Source organism: Cryptomeria japonica, chromosome 2 (assembly GCF_030272615.1).
Source record: "Cryptomeria japonica chromosome 2, Sugi_1.0, whole genome shotgun sequence".
Classification (NCBI taxonomy): Eukaryota; Viridiplantae; Streptophyta; class Pinopsida; order Cupressales; family Cupressaceae; genus Cryptomeria; species Cryptomeria japonica.
This window is the reverse complement of record NC_081406.1, coordinates 677,211,668-677,230,175: the sequence shown is the minus strand read 5'-3', so window position 1 is coordinate 677,230,175 and position 18,508 is coordinate 677,211,668. Positions and strand designations below refer to the sequence as shown.

Below are 18,508 nucleotides of genomic sequence, written 5' to 3'. Positions count from 1 at the left end.
AATAGAGGAGAATATTTTTGAGAAAGAAGGTTTTGCTCTTATTAGACATCTCATGCAGCGTCTTGAGATGCTCCCATATCTCGACAAATGTTTTGCTGGAAGTTATCTAAGGAAGCTAATCGTCAGTCACTGAGAGCTTGATGAGCATGACAGCTTCACGATTTTGTTCATCAAACTTGGTCTAATCAGGACCGGTTGCAGAAGGACGTTTGGTCTTTCCAAGGACCAACTAATCGATGACACGATACTCAACTATTGTGAGCATCCGCTACTTCTTGGTATTGCAGTTTCTGCCATTAAATTTCTGACTCTCCTCGAGCGGAATATTCGTCAAAGATGCCATCATGAAAAACTAAAGTCAAGGCTCGTTGACCGAATGACGACACGAATATCAAGACGAGAGTTGATTCACCGCATGAAAACACGTAACCGCGACACGTGCATAAAGTTGAGGCAAAAAATTGACACAGATTTCGAGGCTAAACAGAATGAAAAAAATGGCACAGATCCCAATGTATGGATTCTTGATGACCCAAAAAATTCTAAGAGATACCTAGATGAGATTTCGAAAAACCCAAAAAAATCCCAGATAATAATTTTCTGAGAAAAATTCCTAAAACCCTAGTTGCTAAAAAAATACTAAGGGTTCGGATTAAACCCTAGGCGACACGAACAGGGCGCGAAATCTGCAAATCTAGAATGCAAAAACACGCAAAAATTTTGTTGCAGACACACCCAAATTGCACAGAAAAAAATGGCACAAAATAACCTAGCTGCCACCGAAAGAATACCTAGATCGCGAGTGCCAAAAAAATCCTCAATTTTTACAGAGAATATCTGTGGAAAAATCCGAAAGAACGAAGCCGCAAATGCATACACGGACGCAAAGCTTGCATCGCGTCGCAAGTATGAAATCCTGACTCAGGTTGAAGAGACAAATCATGGAATAGAAGCCTAGGTTAACGGATCGCGAAGAATGGGTCGTGATACAGACTCAAACAAAAATACGAAACCCACTGGAAGAATACCAAGGTGCGACGCGGCCAGAAAAAGATGTCGTGCGGGCTCAAAACAGCATACAGTCACGAAAAGGAATCCGCGGGTTGAAGTCGCATGTAAAAACGTGTGAAAAACCGTCATCGGGAGCCACAAAAACCACCAAACAGGTCGTGATTTCGGATGCACAAACAAGACAAACAGAGATCACGATTTTTCGAAAAACATATCACGAAAAAAATCCTTTTATAGGCCTAAGTCGCGAAATTTGTAGAGAGAAAATGGATCGCTCCACAAGCATACGAACAGACATAGGCAAAAAGGAACAAAAAAATTTATTTCGAAAAAATTTGCAATAAAAAAATTTTAGGATTATAAAAAAAATTCTAAAAAAATTTAGCCTAAGCTCTAATACCATATTACAGAGTAAATCGTAAAAAAATTGAATATATTAAACAGACCAAACGATCATTAAATAGATTACATGAGATCAATGTTTCTAATAAGAAACAACTAATAACGAATGCAAAATTAGAAACTACTAATATTTACAATATTGACCATTAATTAACTGAATAAAGATATTATTCTAATAGATATTATGCTAGCTTATTCAAGTTTTACCTACAAGAAAATGAGTTTTAGGTGTTTGAGTTGTATCTATGAGCAATGCATTTGGGTTGTGATAATTAATATGGAGATTACTTCCCTGTTTACATGAGACTGATTTCTTGAAGATTGCACTATTCCTACATTCGTTGTGTCATGACCAGTTGATTCATGACTAGTTTAGATGCTTGCATGAGATGCTTGGAAGCTGATGATACTCATTCTGATTGACAATTTCATTTCTCTTTCTCCCTATCTTTTTTATGTTCTTCACTTTTCTTATAACTCTTGATTAGTTTAGGATTACATAACATCTAATTTGTTTTTCTTTTCAGTGTTCTTTTGAGTTCTCCAAAAACCGTTAGATTTCATTAGTAAAATAAAAACAAAACTGCTGAAGCACCTTTTGAATCAAGAACTACCAACTTAGTTTCCTTAAAAAACCAAGAGCCCCTTAAATATAACAGATTCACATAGACCATTGGGTTAACTGTTAACAGGTTTCTCATGTAATGTCCCCTTTTTGAGATCTACCTGATTTTTGTCCAAATAACAATTCCAACGATACAATTTGTTTACAAATAGTATTCTATAAATAAATTACATTATTGAAGTTAAACTTAGATAGAATTGTGATTAATTAACACCAAACATTATGATCATAAATAATCCCTATTGAAAACAAAATATCCAAAATTCATATGGATCCATTTAATAGCTTATTTCCATCAGCCAACCATATTAGGAATGCGATGAATAAGCATGATAGGGCACCAGAAGACCATCTATCTCATCTAAATCTAAGGGCACAGACTGAGCCTCCGAGTCATTCGGCCCCTTGGCCCACAAGCAAACCAACTTGGAGTTGGCGTACTTGGCGACGGAACCAGTACTGCTGCATCTCCCTACCAAGCATTTCACATTAATTCCAGATATGATTGCTTGATGGAAATCAGATAAATATTTACTAATCTTATAATTCTTGATAGATTGGCAAGTCGATTAAATAAATAAATTATAGCTTCCTAACAGATTTATAATAAATAAAAAGTAAATATAAGCATGATGTATACCAATCACTTTATAAATATTATAGACAGTTGTATTTCCTCTGCAATATAATCAGCATCAAACTTGATCAATTGATGCATTCCCTAAAATGGAACTTCCTTACTTTTATACCTCTTACAGTGGGAGGGTTATGACCCTTAAGTTTGAAAAAATGTAGCCTTTGCAATGAAGCGCTGCCCTCCATGAATAATAATCACCAAATGACCCCCGCTTTGCTGAGTGTTAAGGATAATTGATATTCATAGGAAACACCGAACAGATTTGCTAAGTGTTAAATTAATATTAATAAGGGATTGCCTACCAGCATGTAATAGTCACTTCTTTCCTTGGTGAGTGCCGCTCCATTTGGTATGTTGCCGATTTTAATTATAATAAATTGCTATTTTTGTGGCAGGTGATGACAATCCACCCTTCCCAAGATTGCTTGTCCTCAATTAATTTTAATTGGAATGATCAAATATTTCAGTTCCTTCCAAGTGGCGTCTTCCATATGCAAGTTTTTCCACTTAACCAAATACTCAGGAATAGTCTTATTCCTTAATTTCTTTTCTTGCATATCAATAATGGTTTCAAATTCCAAAAATCAATTTTCCTTCATTGTCGAGCGGAGGTAACTCTGAACACAATGCAATATGTTGTTCTAATACCTTATTGAGGCAAGACACGTGGAAGACATTATGAATTCTACTAGTCATTGGTAACTCCAACTCATAAGCAACCTCACCAATCCTCCTTATAATCTTGTAAGGCCCATAGAATCTTGGTTTCAATTTCTCGACTCTACTTCATTTTATCGATGATTGCTTATAAGGTTGTTTGTAGTTTCTAGATTAGATTGTGTAAGCAATTTTTTAACCACCAACGTTTTGGATCACACTCTATGATCCATCGTCTTTTTTTCCTTGAACTCTCTTGCATCCTGATGATGGATCACGAAGTGTGATACGAAACGTTAATGGTTAAAAAATTGCTTACACAATCTAATCTAGAAACTACAAATTGTTACATTGATTGTGTAAATCTAATAGCTTTGCTTATAAGGTTGCAATCTCAGGAAGACTAAGACCCCAACTTCGAATGTCCTTTGAGTTCTTCTATCAGCATATATCTTTTGTTGATTTTGTGCTTTGTGCAAGTTATCTTTTAGTGTATTCATAATATCTACATTTTGTTGTACTAAGTCTCAAGCTCCTGGCACTCGACTTTTAGAGGGAATTAAATCTCAAAAAAGGTTGTCTCGTACCCATACAAGGCTTTGGCATTTTGTTGTTCAGTCATGTTGACATGTTTTTTATGACGTCTAACACAAAATAAAGTTGCCTAATGATCACTTCACTCTCTCTTGATCAAAGTACAATTGTATGCTAAGATTGCCGTGAGTTCAAACAATTGACTCCAAGGTTCCTTTTCGCAATGGACATGACTCAATTGGCCTAATGTGATATGCTCGTAATCCAAGGGGACTTACGTTTGGATCATTCTTTCACTTCTTTCCTGTGGCTGGAACTCCAGCATCAAATATAGCAATTTTGTGATGCCTCTGCTTAAACTGAAATGAACTGAAAATAAAGGGGAAAGGGTTAGAAGGATCTAAATCTAATCCTAAGGGCACTGATACCAATAGATAATGCTTTGATGGATGAATTCCAAATAAACCAAGCTCTGCTTCACTAAGTTTAACTACAACTCCGCAAGAACCGGTGCAATCTTTTGAGGATGTTGAAGGATTTTCACATTGAGAAAGTGCATTTGAATACCCAACACGGTGCAATCCAAACGACTATTCACAATCGAACTTAACACAAATTTGGTGGCTCGAGCTAACTTTACATTGCAACTTATAATCAACAAGATGCAAAAAAAATTGACCATGGAAATCATCAAACACCATTACATTCTCCATTAAAATCAAAGCACTACACTACTTTTACTCTAAGTGAGGAAGGTGAAACCATGCGAGTTTTGAAAAATAACTTAAGTGGACACCATCCGAGAACAATGTTTCACTATTATTATCTCAAAAAACTTATCGCAACAATTTCATACAAATCTCCCTGCTTTACAAATGAGGGGGTCACCCCTTTATATAGGCTCCAAGCCTTGGCTACATGTAAAACCCTAATTAGGGTTTTCCCCTAAAAGATTCTCCACACATGATGCAACAAGGTGGGAATCTACATTAAATACCCATGATGCCCATATACAATTGATTCATACATGCAAAATCGCCCATGATGCCATTAATGCACCATCATCTCCTGAACGTGACGGTTGCATGAAAAAAGAATCTGCCATAACGCCTTAAATGTGACGGCTACATGCAAAAGATGCTCCATTAATTCTTCATGCATTGACCCGTCTGCCACTTGGTGAGAAACCCTTGGAGAGAGAAAATCCCTGGAGAGAGAAAACTTAATCCATGAAGAATTTTCTTGAAATTTTGAATTTGCCTTATTCCAGGGAAGCTTTTCATCGATTTTGCACATCTCTTATTTTTAGAAAATTTTCAAATTATGGTCACAGGGTCCAGGAGAGAGTTTTCTCACGAATCCAAATATATCATCATTTTGAAATTCAGATGATTTTTGATGCCTGAAAATGGATTTTTCAAAAAAAATTGCGGGGGGAAATTTCTTGTTCAGTTCATCCTTGATTCCTTCCTTGCCTTAGAAATTTTATCTTCAATTCATCCTTGGTTGTGATTTCTTCCTTGCTTGGAATTTCATGTTGAAGGAAGGAATTTCCAATACTTAGTCAATTTTTCACCTTTCCTGGAATTTTGTCCTGGAGGAAGGAATTTCCAACACTTAGTCAATTTGTCACCTTTCGTGGAATTTTGTCCTAAGGAAGGAATTTCCAACACTTCATCAATTTTTTCACCTTTCCTATTTCTTAGAAAATTGTCCATTTTTAGGGTTCTAGGGTCCAGGAGAGAGAGAATTCTCTCACGAATAAAATTCTAATGAATTCTGATGCCCATAAATGATTTTTCAGGAATTTTTTTTCTTCCAGTTCATCCTTGACTTCCATTTTCTTCTTTGCCTTGGAAAATTTTCAGTTTCATCCTTGGGCATGGAAATTTCACCCTGATGGAGGAATTTTCATTTTCTCTTGTTTTTCCTTGACACCTCCATTTTGGCGCCCATCATTCTCCTTGGGCGCAATTTTGCTATTGAGGGGGAATTTTGGAATTTGTGAGTTTTCCAGGGTGCCTTGGTTTTGGCGCCCAGCTCTTGACCTAGGCACTAATTCACCTTAAGCAAGGAATTTTGCTTTCCTTGACACTTCCTTGCTCGCCTCCATTTGACGCCTCATGCTTGAGTTGGACGCTAATTCACTGTTGGGGAGGAATTTCATCTTTTGGCAACCTTTTCCTTGTTCCCTCTTGTTTGGCACCTTGCTTCTACCTTGGGCGCCATTTCCATGGCACTCCCATTTTGGCACCCTCGCTTGCACCTGGGCGCTGAATCACCTTTGCGGTGGAATTTTGGAGTTTTGGATTTTCCTTGGCTATCTCCATTAAGCGCCCTCCACTCCTTGAGCGCCAAAACACCTTGGGAAAGGAATTTTAACATTTTTTGGTTTGTCCATGGCACTTTGAATTTGGAAGCAATTTGACTTGCTTCTTTCCAAATTTAGTCAGTTTTGAACACTCTCCATGATCAAGATGCCATTTTGGGAATTGAAGTGATAAGTATTTCAAAATGTCAAAATTAGAGCAAACTGAGGTAGGATGGCACTTACTAAAAATAGAAACTGCTAAAAATAGTGAGTTTGATTTTTTGCAAAATTAGACCAATCTAGGAGGCAGTGAAATCCCTAAAAAATAATAACTTTCTAAAAATAGAAAGTTGCTCAGAATTCGCTCAAATTTCACAAGTAGGTTCTTTAAAGGGTCTTCATTCCAATGCAACATTCAAATTTTCCAAAACCCTAAAGGAAAGGCCTCAAATCCAAGTCCGAAGGATGAAACCCTAAAACGGACAAAACCGGCTCCAGACTTGACCAAATTTGCTCAAACGAGCTGCAGACTTGATCAAATTGACCCCCAAACATTTGCGAACTGAGAGGATTGACGAGACTGGCGTGAACAAACCCAAAAACCAATACTAGAAGACCGAGAGGACCTAAAAAGTAGGGGGTCTCCATTTGCAATGGAGCGATGTGTGAAAACGTCACAAGTCAAAGTTTCTTAGATATCCCTAATGCTATTTACTGACGATTGCAATCTACATCGGTTTGAGGGTGGTGACTTGTACTTGGGGTGAGTTCAATCCCTACTAGTCTAAAAAGCTCTTGCCAAAACAAACTAAGGAATCTGCTATCCCTGTCACTGACAATGTTTTCCAATAAACCATGCAGTTTGAAAATTTCTATGAAGAAGACATTTGGTACTTGAGGGGTTCTATAGTCAATAGATATGGCAAAAGTGTGCATACTTAGTTAGACAGTCCACCACAATGTAGATAAAATCCTTTCCTTGCACCTTAGGGAGTCCAATAACGAAATCCATCAAAATACTTTCCCATTTCTAGTTAGGTGTTGGTAGGGGTTGGAGTAGTCCTACACAAAATGTATGTTCTTCTTTATTCCTCCAACACACAATCCACTCTCTACTGTGTTTTAGGGCGTCTCCCTTGAAACCTTTCCAAGAAAATCTCTCTTATCTGTTTGCAAGTTTTGTAGTACCCTTGAGGTCCTGCCAAAGGGGCGTTATGATATTTTTCCATAATTTTCCCCTTCATTTTTTATCCCAAATTGATATATATTCTATTTTTGTAGAAGATGAGTTCATCTAACACTCGATACCTTTCATCTTGTATTTTTCCTTCTAATATATCATTTGATAATGTGTCCTTGATGTATTCTACAATTATAGAAGTTTTACATTCGGTAAAGATATCCATCATGGAACATAGATGGGATCTTCGTGATAGGGCATCAGCTACAAATTATTTTTCCCTTTCATGTACTTGATGTCAAAGTCATGGGCTTGTAATTTGCTCACCGATTTTTGTTGTCTGTCATTTAAATCTTTTTGGTTTAAGAAGAACCTTAGGCTATTATGATCAGTCTTTACAATGAACCTCTCACAAACTTTTGTCTAAATTTTGCTAGAGCATGCATGATGGCTAGCATTTTCTTATCATATATGGAATATTTCCTTTCGGTCTCTTTTAGTTTTCTACTTTCAAAGGCTATATGATGTTTGTTTTGCATTAATACTACTCCAATGCCTTCTCTAGAAGTGTCACATTCTAACTCAAATGATAGTGAAAAGTCAAGACTGGCCTAAACTGGGCAGGAGCTCATTATTTGTTTTTGTTTTTCAAAGGCTTCTTGGGCCTCTAAACTCCATGAGAATGCACCTTTCTTGGTTAAGTCTATTACTAGGGCAGTTAATCTTGAGAAGCTTTCAACGAATCTTCTGTAGTAGCTACAAAGTCTCAAAAATTCTCTTAGATGTGTTAAAGTCCTTGGTCTTGGCCAATCCTTGAGAGCCTTTATCTTTTCTTCATCAACGTTGACTCCTTGGGCACTAATTTTGTGTCCTAGACATAACATTTCCTCCAAGTCAAATTCTTGGACATTTTGGCAAATAATGATTGTTGCTGAAGTATCCCCAACACTTCATCTATGTGTCTTTGGTGATCTTCCCAAATTTTGCTATAAATTAGAATGTCGTCAAAGAATACCAAGAGGAATTTTCTTGATTGTCTACTAAATAGGTGACTCATGCAATATTGGAAGGTAGCAAGGGCATTGGTTAGTCCAAAGGGCAAGACAAGGAACTCGAAGTGCCCAAAATGACATCTAAAAGTTGTTTTGTGGACATCCTCATTCCTCAACCTTGTTTGGTGGCACCTTGAACATAGATCGATTTTTTAGAAATAAATTGCCCCATGAAGCTCTCCAATTAGTTCATCTACCCTAGGAATGGGGTAATGGTTCTTAATGGTCTTTTTATTATGGGCCTTATATTTAGTGCACATCCTCATGGTACTGTATTTTTTTTTTACTAATACCACAAAGGAAGCAAAGGGGCTAGAGCTAGGCTGAATATGTCCCATTTCCAACAATTCCTTTATGGTTTTCTCAATTTCTTCTTTACATTTTCTTGGATGTCGATAGGGTGTGCTGATAACAAGTTTCGCCCCTTCTTCAAGCTCAATAGTGTGTTCGAAACCCCTTTTTGGTGAAAATCCTAGAGGAATGTCACTAGAAACCTTGTTGTATTTGTTTAGGATAGGTTGGATGTCTACATGTATAGTTTTTCCCTTGGTTGTAGATTTGTCAAGTATCATACATTGTGCAGCCCATTCTACTTGACCATGTCTAAAGGCTCTCTCCATTCTTTTGGATGATACTACCCCTGGGGTCCCATTAGATAAACCTTGTAACATCACCTCTTGGTTGTTGTGTTGAAAACAAAGCTCCAACTTTTGGAAGTCTTGGTAATATCTCCCTAAGGAGTGCAACCATTGGATGCCTAGTACCACTTCGGTATCACCCATGTTCACCACATAGAAGTCCTCCTTGATTTGATGTCTTCCTAAGGTAATACTTAGTTGTGGGATTTTTTTGTTTGCATTTAGTAACTCCGTCTACCATGGCCACCTTGAAACCTTCGAAGTTTTTTGTTTCTAATTTCATTCTTGTCACTAGTCCTTCATCAATAAAGTTGTGAGTGGCATAATTGTCCACTTGGATTGTTACTTTTTGTCCCTTTAGAACAACACATTCTAAAAGGGTGGTATTTAGGTGCTCTTGAAAGGGTGGCTAATGTACCACTTGTATTTTCTTCATCTTCTTGTTTCCTTTTCTTCCTTGGTGTTTAATATTTTTCTTCTTCTTCCGATATTGCTGCTAAATGTTGAGACATGGACCAGCTAGGACTCGAACCTAGGACCTTCCATACGTTGCTGGAGTGCTCTACCACTGAGCTACTGGCCCCTCTTTGACCAGTCAATCGTCGGTTCGGGTGTGGCTTATTTCCAACACCAACACCCCCCCTTAAGCCACACCTCTCGTGTGCTTGGGGCTCCTAGCTTGGACCTGGCTCTGATACCATGTTGAGACATGGACCAGATAGGACTTGAACCTAGGACCTTCCATACGCTGTTGGAGTGCTCTACCACTAAGCTACTAGCCCTTCTTGGACCAGTCCATCATCGGTCCGAGTGTGTGCTCGGGGGTGATGATAAGAGCTTATCGTCTATGGTTGGGAAAGCGACAGATCTGATGTTTGCCTATGGTTAACAAGCACTACCATTTAGAGGGAGCTTGACATTTTAGCTTCAGAGGAGGCATGACATTCCACCTTCGGAGGGAGCCACGTCATCATGAAGATTTGGTTAATGCATTTTTCTCTGTGATGGAGAAATTTGAGGTGAAAGCCCTTGTTAATGAGTTCTCCTCATTGAGGGAGAAGTTCGAGGTGCAATCCCTTGTTAATGAGTTCTTCTCTGTGAGGGAGAAGTTCGACGTGCAATCCCTTGTTAATGAGTTCTTCTTTGTGAGGGAGAAGTTCGAGGTGCAATCCCTTGGTGATGCATTCTTCTCTGGGAGAAATATGAGGTTAAAGCCCTCGTTCCACCCTCTGCAAGTAGGCATGGTGGATCCGCCCTTTGTGAGTAGGTATGGTGGATCCACCCTCTGCGAGTAGGCATGGTGGAGATGCATTCTTCTCTGGGAGAAGTCTGAGGTTAGAGTCCTCATTCCACCCTCTGCAAGTAGGCATGGTGGTAATGCACCCTTCTCTGGGAGAAGGTTGAGGTGAAAGCCCTCTTCCACCCTCTGCGAGTAGGCATGGTGAGCCCACCCTCTACGAGAGGTATGGTGGGTATCATGGAAGAAATTCCATGATGTGCTTGTTCACCCTCTGGGAGTAGCTATGATGAACGTATTATTCATGGGAGTAGCCATGGTGGTAGTCACTATGTGACTTGGTTATTCAGAAGGAATCCTCCCTAGCTAAGAGGGAGTGTTGTTGTGTAGCTAGGTCGGATCCCTTCTAGGGCCGACCTAGTGCACAAAATGCCAAGTGGCCTGTCGGCCTTAGCATTTGGATATCTCAGTTGTATGAGTCTAATTTGGGGTAGGCCCTATTTGGGCGAACCACTTGTGTGTAACTTGTGATTAAGTTAAATGTAACTTGCAACTAAGGGAGACTCATATGTAACTTGTAATATATAGGTCTGACCCTATCCTTGGCGCCAAAAATATATGGCCAACTTGAGGTCTATTAAGAGGTATCGATTCATATATATGCAAGGTCATGATTGCATCAATAGACATGAATTCAATAACATGAAGGACATGTAGTGTGCTCAGCGGTGACGATAAGAGCTTATCGTCTATGGTTGGGAAGGCAACAGATCTGATGTTTGCTTGTGGTTAACAAGCACTACCATAAAATCAACACTAAATTGTGTGCTTGTCCCCATTTCTCACAAATATGTCCATGCACCCATTTCTCCTTGCACCTGAAACACAATCCTTTCTTTCAAAGCTCTTCTTGATCATTTCTTAAATTGAAGGGTCGAGGGGGGATGTTTTTTGATGCCCATCTTTCTTATGGAAGGGTTGGGTATGCATGTTTGAGGTTGTATTTTTTGTATAGGTTTTGTCCTTTGGTGATGTGACTTCTAACCTTAATGCTTTTTGAATTGTGTCTTGAAGTGATGTAGAGTCAAGAGCGCTTACCAAACCACGGTTTGATTCTTTTAACCCTTCAATAAATAGGTATGTAAGTCTACTTTTGGTAATCCTTGGTACCATGACTGAAAGTTTTTGGAATTTTGTTACATAATCCTCTATGAATCCTTGTTTTAACTGTGTTAGTTCTTTGAAGTGCGTCTCAAGATGCTTTTGGTCAAATCATTTTATGATCCTTTGTGTGAAATCATCATAGGTCGTTATGTTTTGGTGTCCTTGAGTAATAATGTCTTGATGCCACCAATTGTGAGCAATTCCTTCCAAATGTAAAATGGCAAATTTGATAGCATCCTCCTCTATCATGGGACTAAGGGAGAAATAGGTGTCCAACTTTTGGACACACGAATGTGTTGTGTCTTTTCCCAATCCATCAAAGTTGGGGAAAGTCATTTTACTCACCCTTTGACATAAATCTTTGTTAGGTTTTCTTTCCTTTCCAAGGGCATTGTGTGTCCTAGCATCACAATATTCCAAAAATAAAATATTTCTCCTAATTTCAAATTCCAATCTTGAGTAGGCTTCAACATTTTCATCACATTATTAATTGGTGGAATGTTTTCTTCTTCATTTTTCCCTAGGTAGGAATGAAGTTTTTGTTAACCTAGGGGTGGATCCTAATGGTAATATGTTGTTATTTTTCAAGTAATTAGAGTTTACATCCCTCCCATTTGTTTGGCTGGGCGTAAGGGCATTGATTGTAGTATTCATGTTCTGTAAGGTTTGGAGGAGTACTTGAGTTGTCCTCTCGTTTTGTTCCATGAAGGCTTGGGTTGTCCTCTCATTGTGTTCCATGAAGGCTCTCAACTCATCCCCTAAAAAATTGTTCACCCATTTTATTGTTTTGAGTGGGGTTATTATTTGCTGCAAGTTTCCTTCTTTCTCTCCCTATTGCACTTTGAGCTCTTTGTCTTGATTGCATCAACTACTTTTCTTGATCCTTGGGTTGGCAGATCAAGGCTCTGATACCAATAGTAATGCCCCCTTTTGGGGAAATACCTGATTTTTGTCCAAAATGACAATTCCAACAATACAATTTATTTACAAATAGCATTCTATAAATAAATTACATAATTGTAGTTAAACTTAAACAGAATTATAATTAATTAACACAAAACATTATAATCATAAATAATCTCTACTGAAAACAAAATATCCTAAATTCATATGGATCCATTTCGTAGCTTATTTCCATCAGCCAACCATATTAGGAATGCGATCGGAAAGCATGATAGAGTGCCAAGAGACTGTCCTCCTCAACCAAGACCAAGGGCATGGAATGAGCCTCAGAGTCATTCGTCCCATTAGCCCACAAGCAAACCAACTTGGGGTTAGCATACTTGGTGAGGGAAGCAATACTGCTACATCTCCCTACCAAACATTTCACATTGATTCCAGATGTGATTGCTTAATGGAAATCAGATAAATATTTACTAATCTTATAATTATTGATGGACTGGCAAGTCAATTAAATAAATAAATTATAGCTTCCTAACAGATTAATTATAAATAAATAGTAAATATAATCAGGCTGCATACCAATCACTTTATTATAATTAGAGACTGCTGTATTTCCTCTGTATTATAATAAGAATCAGACTTGATCAATTGATGTCTTCCTCAAATGATACTTACTTCCTTTTATACCTCCTACGGTGGAAGGGTCATGACCCTTAAGTTTGAAAAGATGTAGCCTTTGCAATGAAGCACTGCCCTTCATGAATAATAATCACCAAATGACCCCCGCTTTGCTGAGTGTTAAGGATAATTGATATTCAAAAGGATCGCCAACCAGTTTTGCCAAGTGTTAAATTAATATTAATAAGGGATTGCCAACCAGCATGTAATAGTCACCTGATCCTTGGTCAGTGCCACTCCTGATTTGGTATGTTGGTGATTTTAATTATAATAAATTGCTATTTTTGTGGCGAGGCATGACATCTCAAGCCTTGGAGGTTGATTTTCCATTTTCCAAGAGGAACAGGTTGTTCAATAAGTTGACATGCCCAAAAGCAGTAAGGTACATTTTGGAACATGAAAAGGAACTATGAACAAAAAGATGAATATGGAAAACTACACACAGTGGATTTTTATGTATTTTGAGTAGATTCATATCCATGGATGTTGTAAATCCTGTAGTACTTCCATATCTCGATGCTTCAAAAAGTAGACATATCTTCCGGCCTTCCAACCCTTTCAGGTTGCATTGTGAAGAAACAAGTATATCTATAGTGAACTCCTAAATTGCTTCATGAATCACCACAGCATCAAAAAGATGAGCAAGGTAAACAAAATACAGGTAGATGTTTTTGCAGTTCAGGAGTTATTACTTGTGGTGTAAAACAAAGAAAAAACAAACAATTGCTAAGGAAATTTCAGACTTAAACAGCGAGATGGAAATACAGAGCACAACAAAACATCATGACATTAATAATTCAACTGATATATATCAGATACCAGCTCCTTTGCAGAGTTGTAAAATTTCCTCACTAAAGCCATGTCTAGACCTGCAACTGCCATGTTGAGAAGCAGAAACAAATAAAAAGAAGTGAGAAAACCTTAAGTACACATTAAGCAATTATTTAGACCTGCATAACCACACAGGGACAAACTGTACAGAGCAGTGAAAATGCCAAAAAAAAGTCCAAATAAAATTTATAGGTTATAATCACCTACACCCGTTGAACCATCCTTTGGAAGAAAATTGATACTCAATGAATCTAATGAAGAAAACATTGTTCTGATCTTAAGTACCAAACTTTCTTCCCTTGATGACACCTTTGTTGCCAACTCAAAATCTTTCATCAGATCTAAGTGGTCAACAGGTCTTGCAACTGCAAAGAAAAATGGGCAAAATCATCCTGTGCCCTTATATAAAAAATCACTACAGATAACATTAGACTTTGATGACTTCCAATAATCTTCCATGTTAAAAGTAGCTTCATAGCAAATTGGAATAATATATTTATGAGACAAATTACACAAACGGTCCACTTTATGATACTTAGAGATCAAGAGGATTAACTGTCTGCAATGCACATATTTCATCACTAAAGTAGAAGCACATCAAGTGAAAAAGAACTAAACCATTTAAACTAGTTCTATCAAAGGTCAACACACAAAAAAGAACCCCTTTCTAATCAAACCCTCCACCCAAAAAACAAGAGGATGATATTTTCAGAAATATTCATATTTATATATATAGGACTGCATGTATCACATGGCAGTGCAAATATATATATAAGCGCAACCAACAAAAAAGGGATTCCCATACTCCATACACAAAGATGTCATTTTATAGTCCTGGGATCATATTTCTGTTCAACATGACCAGAAGTACGGGTTCCTATATCAACTGTTTAGACATTAGAAGCTAATAGTTCATACTTCCAAAAGAGAAAGAGTAGGCTAACACTGTCTCCAAGAAAGAGATAAGGATACTATATTATTATTAATGAATGATCAAAGTAGCTCATTAAGGCTTGAAATAACACACAGTGAAAATAGCAAAATAAAAGGTTAAAAAGCATCCTGGGATCTGAAAATGTAACAAGACACCAATGAAGACAAATGACAGGATACTAAAGCTGGCAGTTAGCATTGCCACATAAATGTATCAAAGCTTGAAAGAAAGGAAAAAACCTTACCATCACTGCCACATAAATGTATCAAAGCTTGAAAGATAGGAAAAAACCTTACCATCACCACCATGATGAGTTCAACATAGGATTTGATAATTCCTATAGGAAAATGGTGAGGTGTTAAGGGGGGCAGGCTAGACAATCCTAGGAAGATGCATGATACTCTCCCTAAAACCTCCACTAACACCCATGGTCAACCAACTTCCAAAAGTAGAGGAAAAACTCGTATACTCATCTATTATCATGTCTCAACTCTCAAGTGGATTATTGAGAACAATATGAACCACAAATCACAATAGAATATATCCACAATATGGAGACAGGTACCATCTCTCTCTCTCTCTCTCTCTCTCTCTCTCTCTCTCTCTCTCTCTCTCTCTCTCTCTCTCTCTCTATATATATATATATAGAGAGAGAGAGAGAGAGAGAGATAAAATGGCCCTTAGAATGCTGTCCCCAAAATATATATTGTCATCCCAGAATCTGACTTATTCAGAGTGAAGTTAGGCATTCCATGGCTAACTTCGATGAATGTAATCACTTCTATTGTACACAAATGTTTAAAGTTTCCTCACGGGGTACAATGCATGCTATCCAACATTTTTGATATAAACCACTTGCGTCTCATGGGTGCTTTTCTCTTGATTATTTCTAGCCTACTTCTGCAGGACATCTACCACCTCACAATGATTTACTATTTAAAGCATATTTTGAATTCAAAGTGAATCGTTCAACCTCCTCTTTGCAGTTCCCTTTATTTCCTCACCTATGGTCGCTTCCCTTGTGATCACTCAATCGCAGCAGCATTTTCCTATCCATACGCCTTCCTCTTTGGGAGCTAAGGATAAACATGCTCCATAGGGAAAACCTCTCCTCCCAAAGATTTCACAGTTGTTGGTGATGTCTTTTGTTCCTCCTACTATTCCTACAACAGAAAGAGGAAGACATTCATGTTGTCTAGATCTTCTTAGTTTTTTCGTCCCCCAGTAGCTCCTGCTGTTCCTAGACCTACTTCATTGGTAGGAAAGGAGAAGCAGCCTGCCAAGAAGGAATCCTCCTATGCACCGTCTATGCCTCGCCCTCCAATGGTACCTCATGTTCCTCTTACCAAGTGCACCCCATGTCTCTCCACCACCTACGAAACCGATTCTTACTCCTTTAAAAGTGAAGGTAAAACTGTAGGAAAAGCAAAGTGTTCTTGTTCCCTCTCATGCAACTATGCCTAGTCCTCACAACCACTGAAACCAACTTGCACATGAACAAAAGTGTCATAGGCATGTGTTGGCCCGTGAGCAAGCTACTATACAAGTGCTTGATAATGAACATCCTCCTCCAATGTGACCGCCTCCCAACTTAGTGATTCCTAAGTCTCCTTCTTCTCCACCTCCCACCATTATTTCTTCTACACCACCTTCAGTTCCTCCTTGGGATCTTGATGAACCTCATCCTAAAAGGGTGCAAGTGTTCCTAGCTCCTTCGATGAAACCTCCACTAATCCCAAACCTTCCTAAAATTCCATCATTTTTTTGAACCACCGGAAATGCCAAACACAAAGTCTATATCTAGTGCTCTAGCCACACATCCTCTATTTCAGCATACTCGTCATCCGGTATTTCCCAATGTTCTTCGCCCTACTTCCATTGATGTAAATATCCCTCAACAACCTCCTAAGAGAAAAATTGAGCAAGGTCCTATTCCATCCATTTGAAAGAAAAAGCTAAACCCACCTTCATTGCCTCCTCTAGACCATTTTGCATCAGTTCCTTTTACAAAACAAGTTCCAACTTCTACCATGCTTGCTACTACCCAGGTTCAGAAGATTAGCAATAATAGTCCTCTTGTTTCATACTTTAAAACAAATTCACCAAACTACCCTTCTCAAGAGGGCTTGTTTGAATCTCTTCAAGATATTCTAACATCGTTACATCCCACTTGTGCCCTAAATATTTTGATGATGTTTTATGCACTAACACTTGTTTAATATTGTTGAATGGTGTTTCGCAATGCACATGTTGATGATTTGGTTTTAATCATTATGACATATGAGTTCATTTATTTTTATCAATATATGCAAATGATAGAGTTATGCCAAGATTTTGGACTAGCTACATGATTTTGACCTAGTGGATGCAGGAAGTCGTCATCCTCTGAGAAGGGAGGGAAAGTATCATCAGGAACAGAAAGTAATAGAAGATGGATCTAATGCCATCTGAAAACCTTATCTGTAAGTTAAGACTCGTTGGCATGAGTAGGGTTTGGTTCCATCAGTTCATTATCAAACCAGGTAAACCCTAAGGTCTGTCTAGGTGGTTAGGGTTGTCCTATCCTTGTCGTGGATTATGTTATTCTTTTAAACAAAGTAAGATTTAAAACAATTGAACAAGTAATTAAGCCTTTTTATTTTCTTTCTATATGTTTCTTACAACAAATGAGCACCTTCATGAAGTCGTGGGAATATTATTATTATAATAAATATATATTGTATATATAGATATATATGTGTGTGTATACCTAGTTAATAGTAAACACACATATACGTACCTACATAGATATATACATATTATATACTTATATAAGTAAAGTTTTATTTAATCTTTTCTCACATTAACAATACGCGTGGCTTTATAGACCTAGCCACAATTAAGTGGGTTTTGTTCCACATTAAGTTCATATTATAGCAAAACTTCACCTTGGAATAAATTTATAAAGGCCCATATCATGAGCCATCGGCTCATAGTCAATGACAACAATTTTAATCTCATACTTGCATTTCGTTTGAGCTTTGATCGCCGCCTTCAGGAAGAAGGAACGGGAATAGAGTAACGTGGGTAGAATTCGATGTAATGAATTCAAATTACCTTGAAATGAAATGGAACACATATAACTGTTTCGTTAAATCAATATGAGAAGAGCTTTTGGAATCCGCATGTTATATACAGAAAAGAGAGTCTTTTAAAAACACAAGGTCTTCATTCTAAAAGAACTTTGGAATAGAATTTTTGAATTCCACACAGCTGCTAGAAGCTTTCACTTCAGAAGTCTTCATACAAGCATACATTGAAATTAATGGAATGAAAATTGAACTTAGCCTTTACGGCAGGGGCAGTCAGTCCTTGTTAAATTTGTGAAACATAGTCATACATCTTGGAATCTTCTAATAGTTTAAATAGTATGTTTTTCTCACTGTCTTGTAAGGAAAATACCGTATGAATTAAGAAGTGAATTTTTTGTTCATTCATTTCAACAAGAACATTATGGCTGTAATGAGGAGCCTTAAACAGAGACGCTGCCTCTGTTGAATAAAAATTTAGAACCCTGGAACGATACCATGGGAAGCTTAGGCTCATGACAGAAAACAGAACAGCAGCATAAAGATTAAATCAATACGCAACTCTACTTCCAATTCTAATTAACAGTGGCTGATTACTAGCTACCTATCATTTACAATCAGAAATGAGACTACTGCAGAGTATAAA

General features: G+C 37.7%; 1 protein-coding gene across 7 annotated transcripts in view; it reads right to left on the bottom strand.

Moving 5' to 3' along the window:
* Window positions 1–18,508, bottom strand: part of LOC131036882 (uncharacterized) — a 222,540-nt gene that overhangs the window by 194,903 nt on the left and 9,129 nt on the right. For 4 of the 7 annotated variants that reach the window (XM_057968889.2, XM_057968890.2, XM_057968892.2 and 1 more), the window contains 2 exons: window positions 14,064–14,225; window positions 13,849–13,904 (listed from right to left, as the gene is read on the bottom strand). The exons of 2 other annotated variants lie outside the window; for them this stretch is intronic. In XM_057968889.2, the coding sequence (XP_057824872.2) occupies window positions 13,849–13,904; window positions 14,064–14,225 (218 nt within the window). Of the gene's footprint in view, window positions 1–13,848; window positions 13,905–14,063; window positions 14,226–18,508 lie in introns of those variants that run through there. One more of the 7 variants, XM_057968894.2, reaches the window with a different exon arrangement.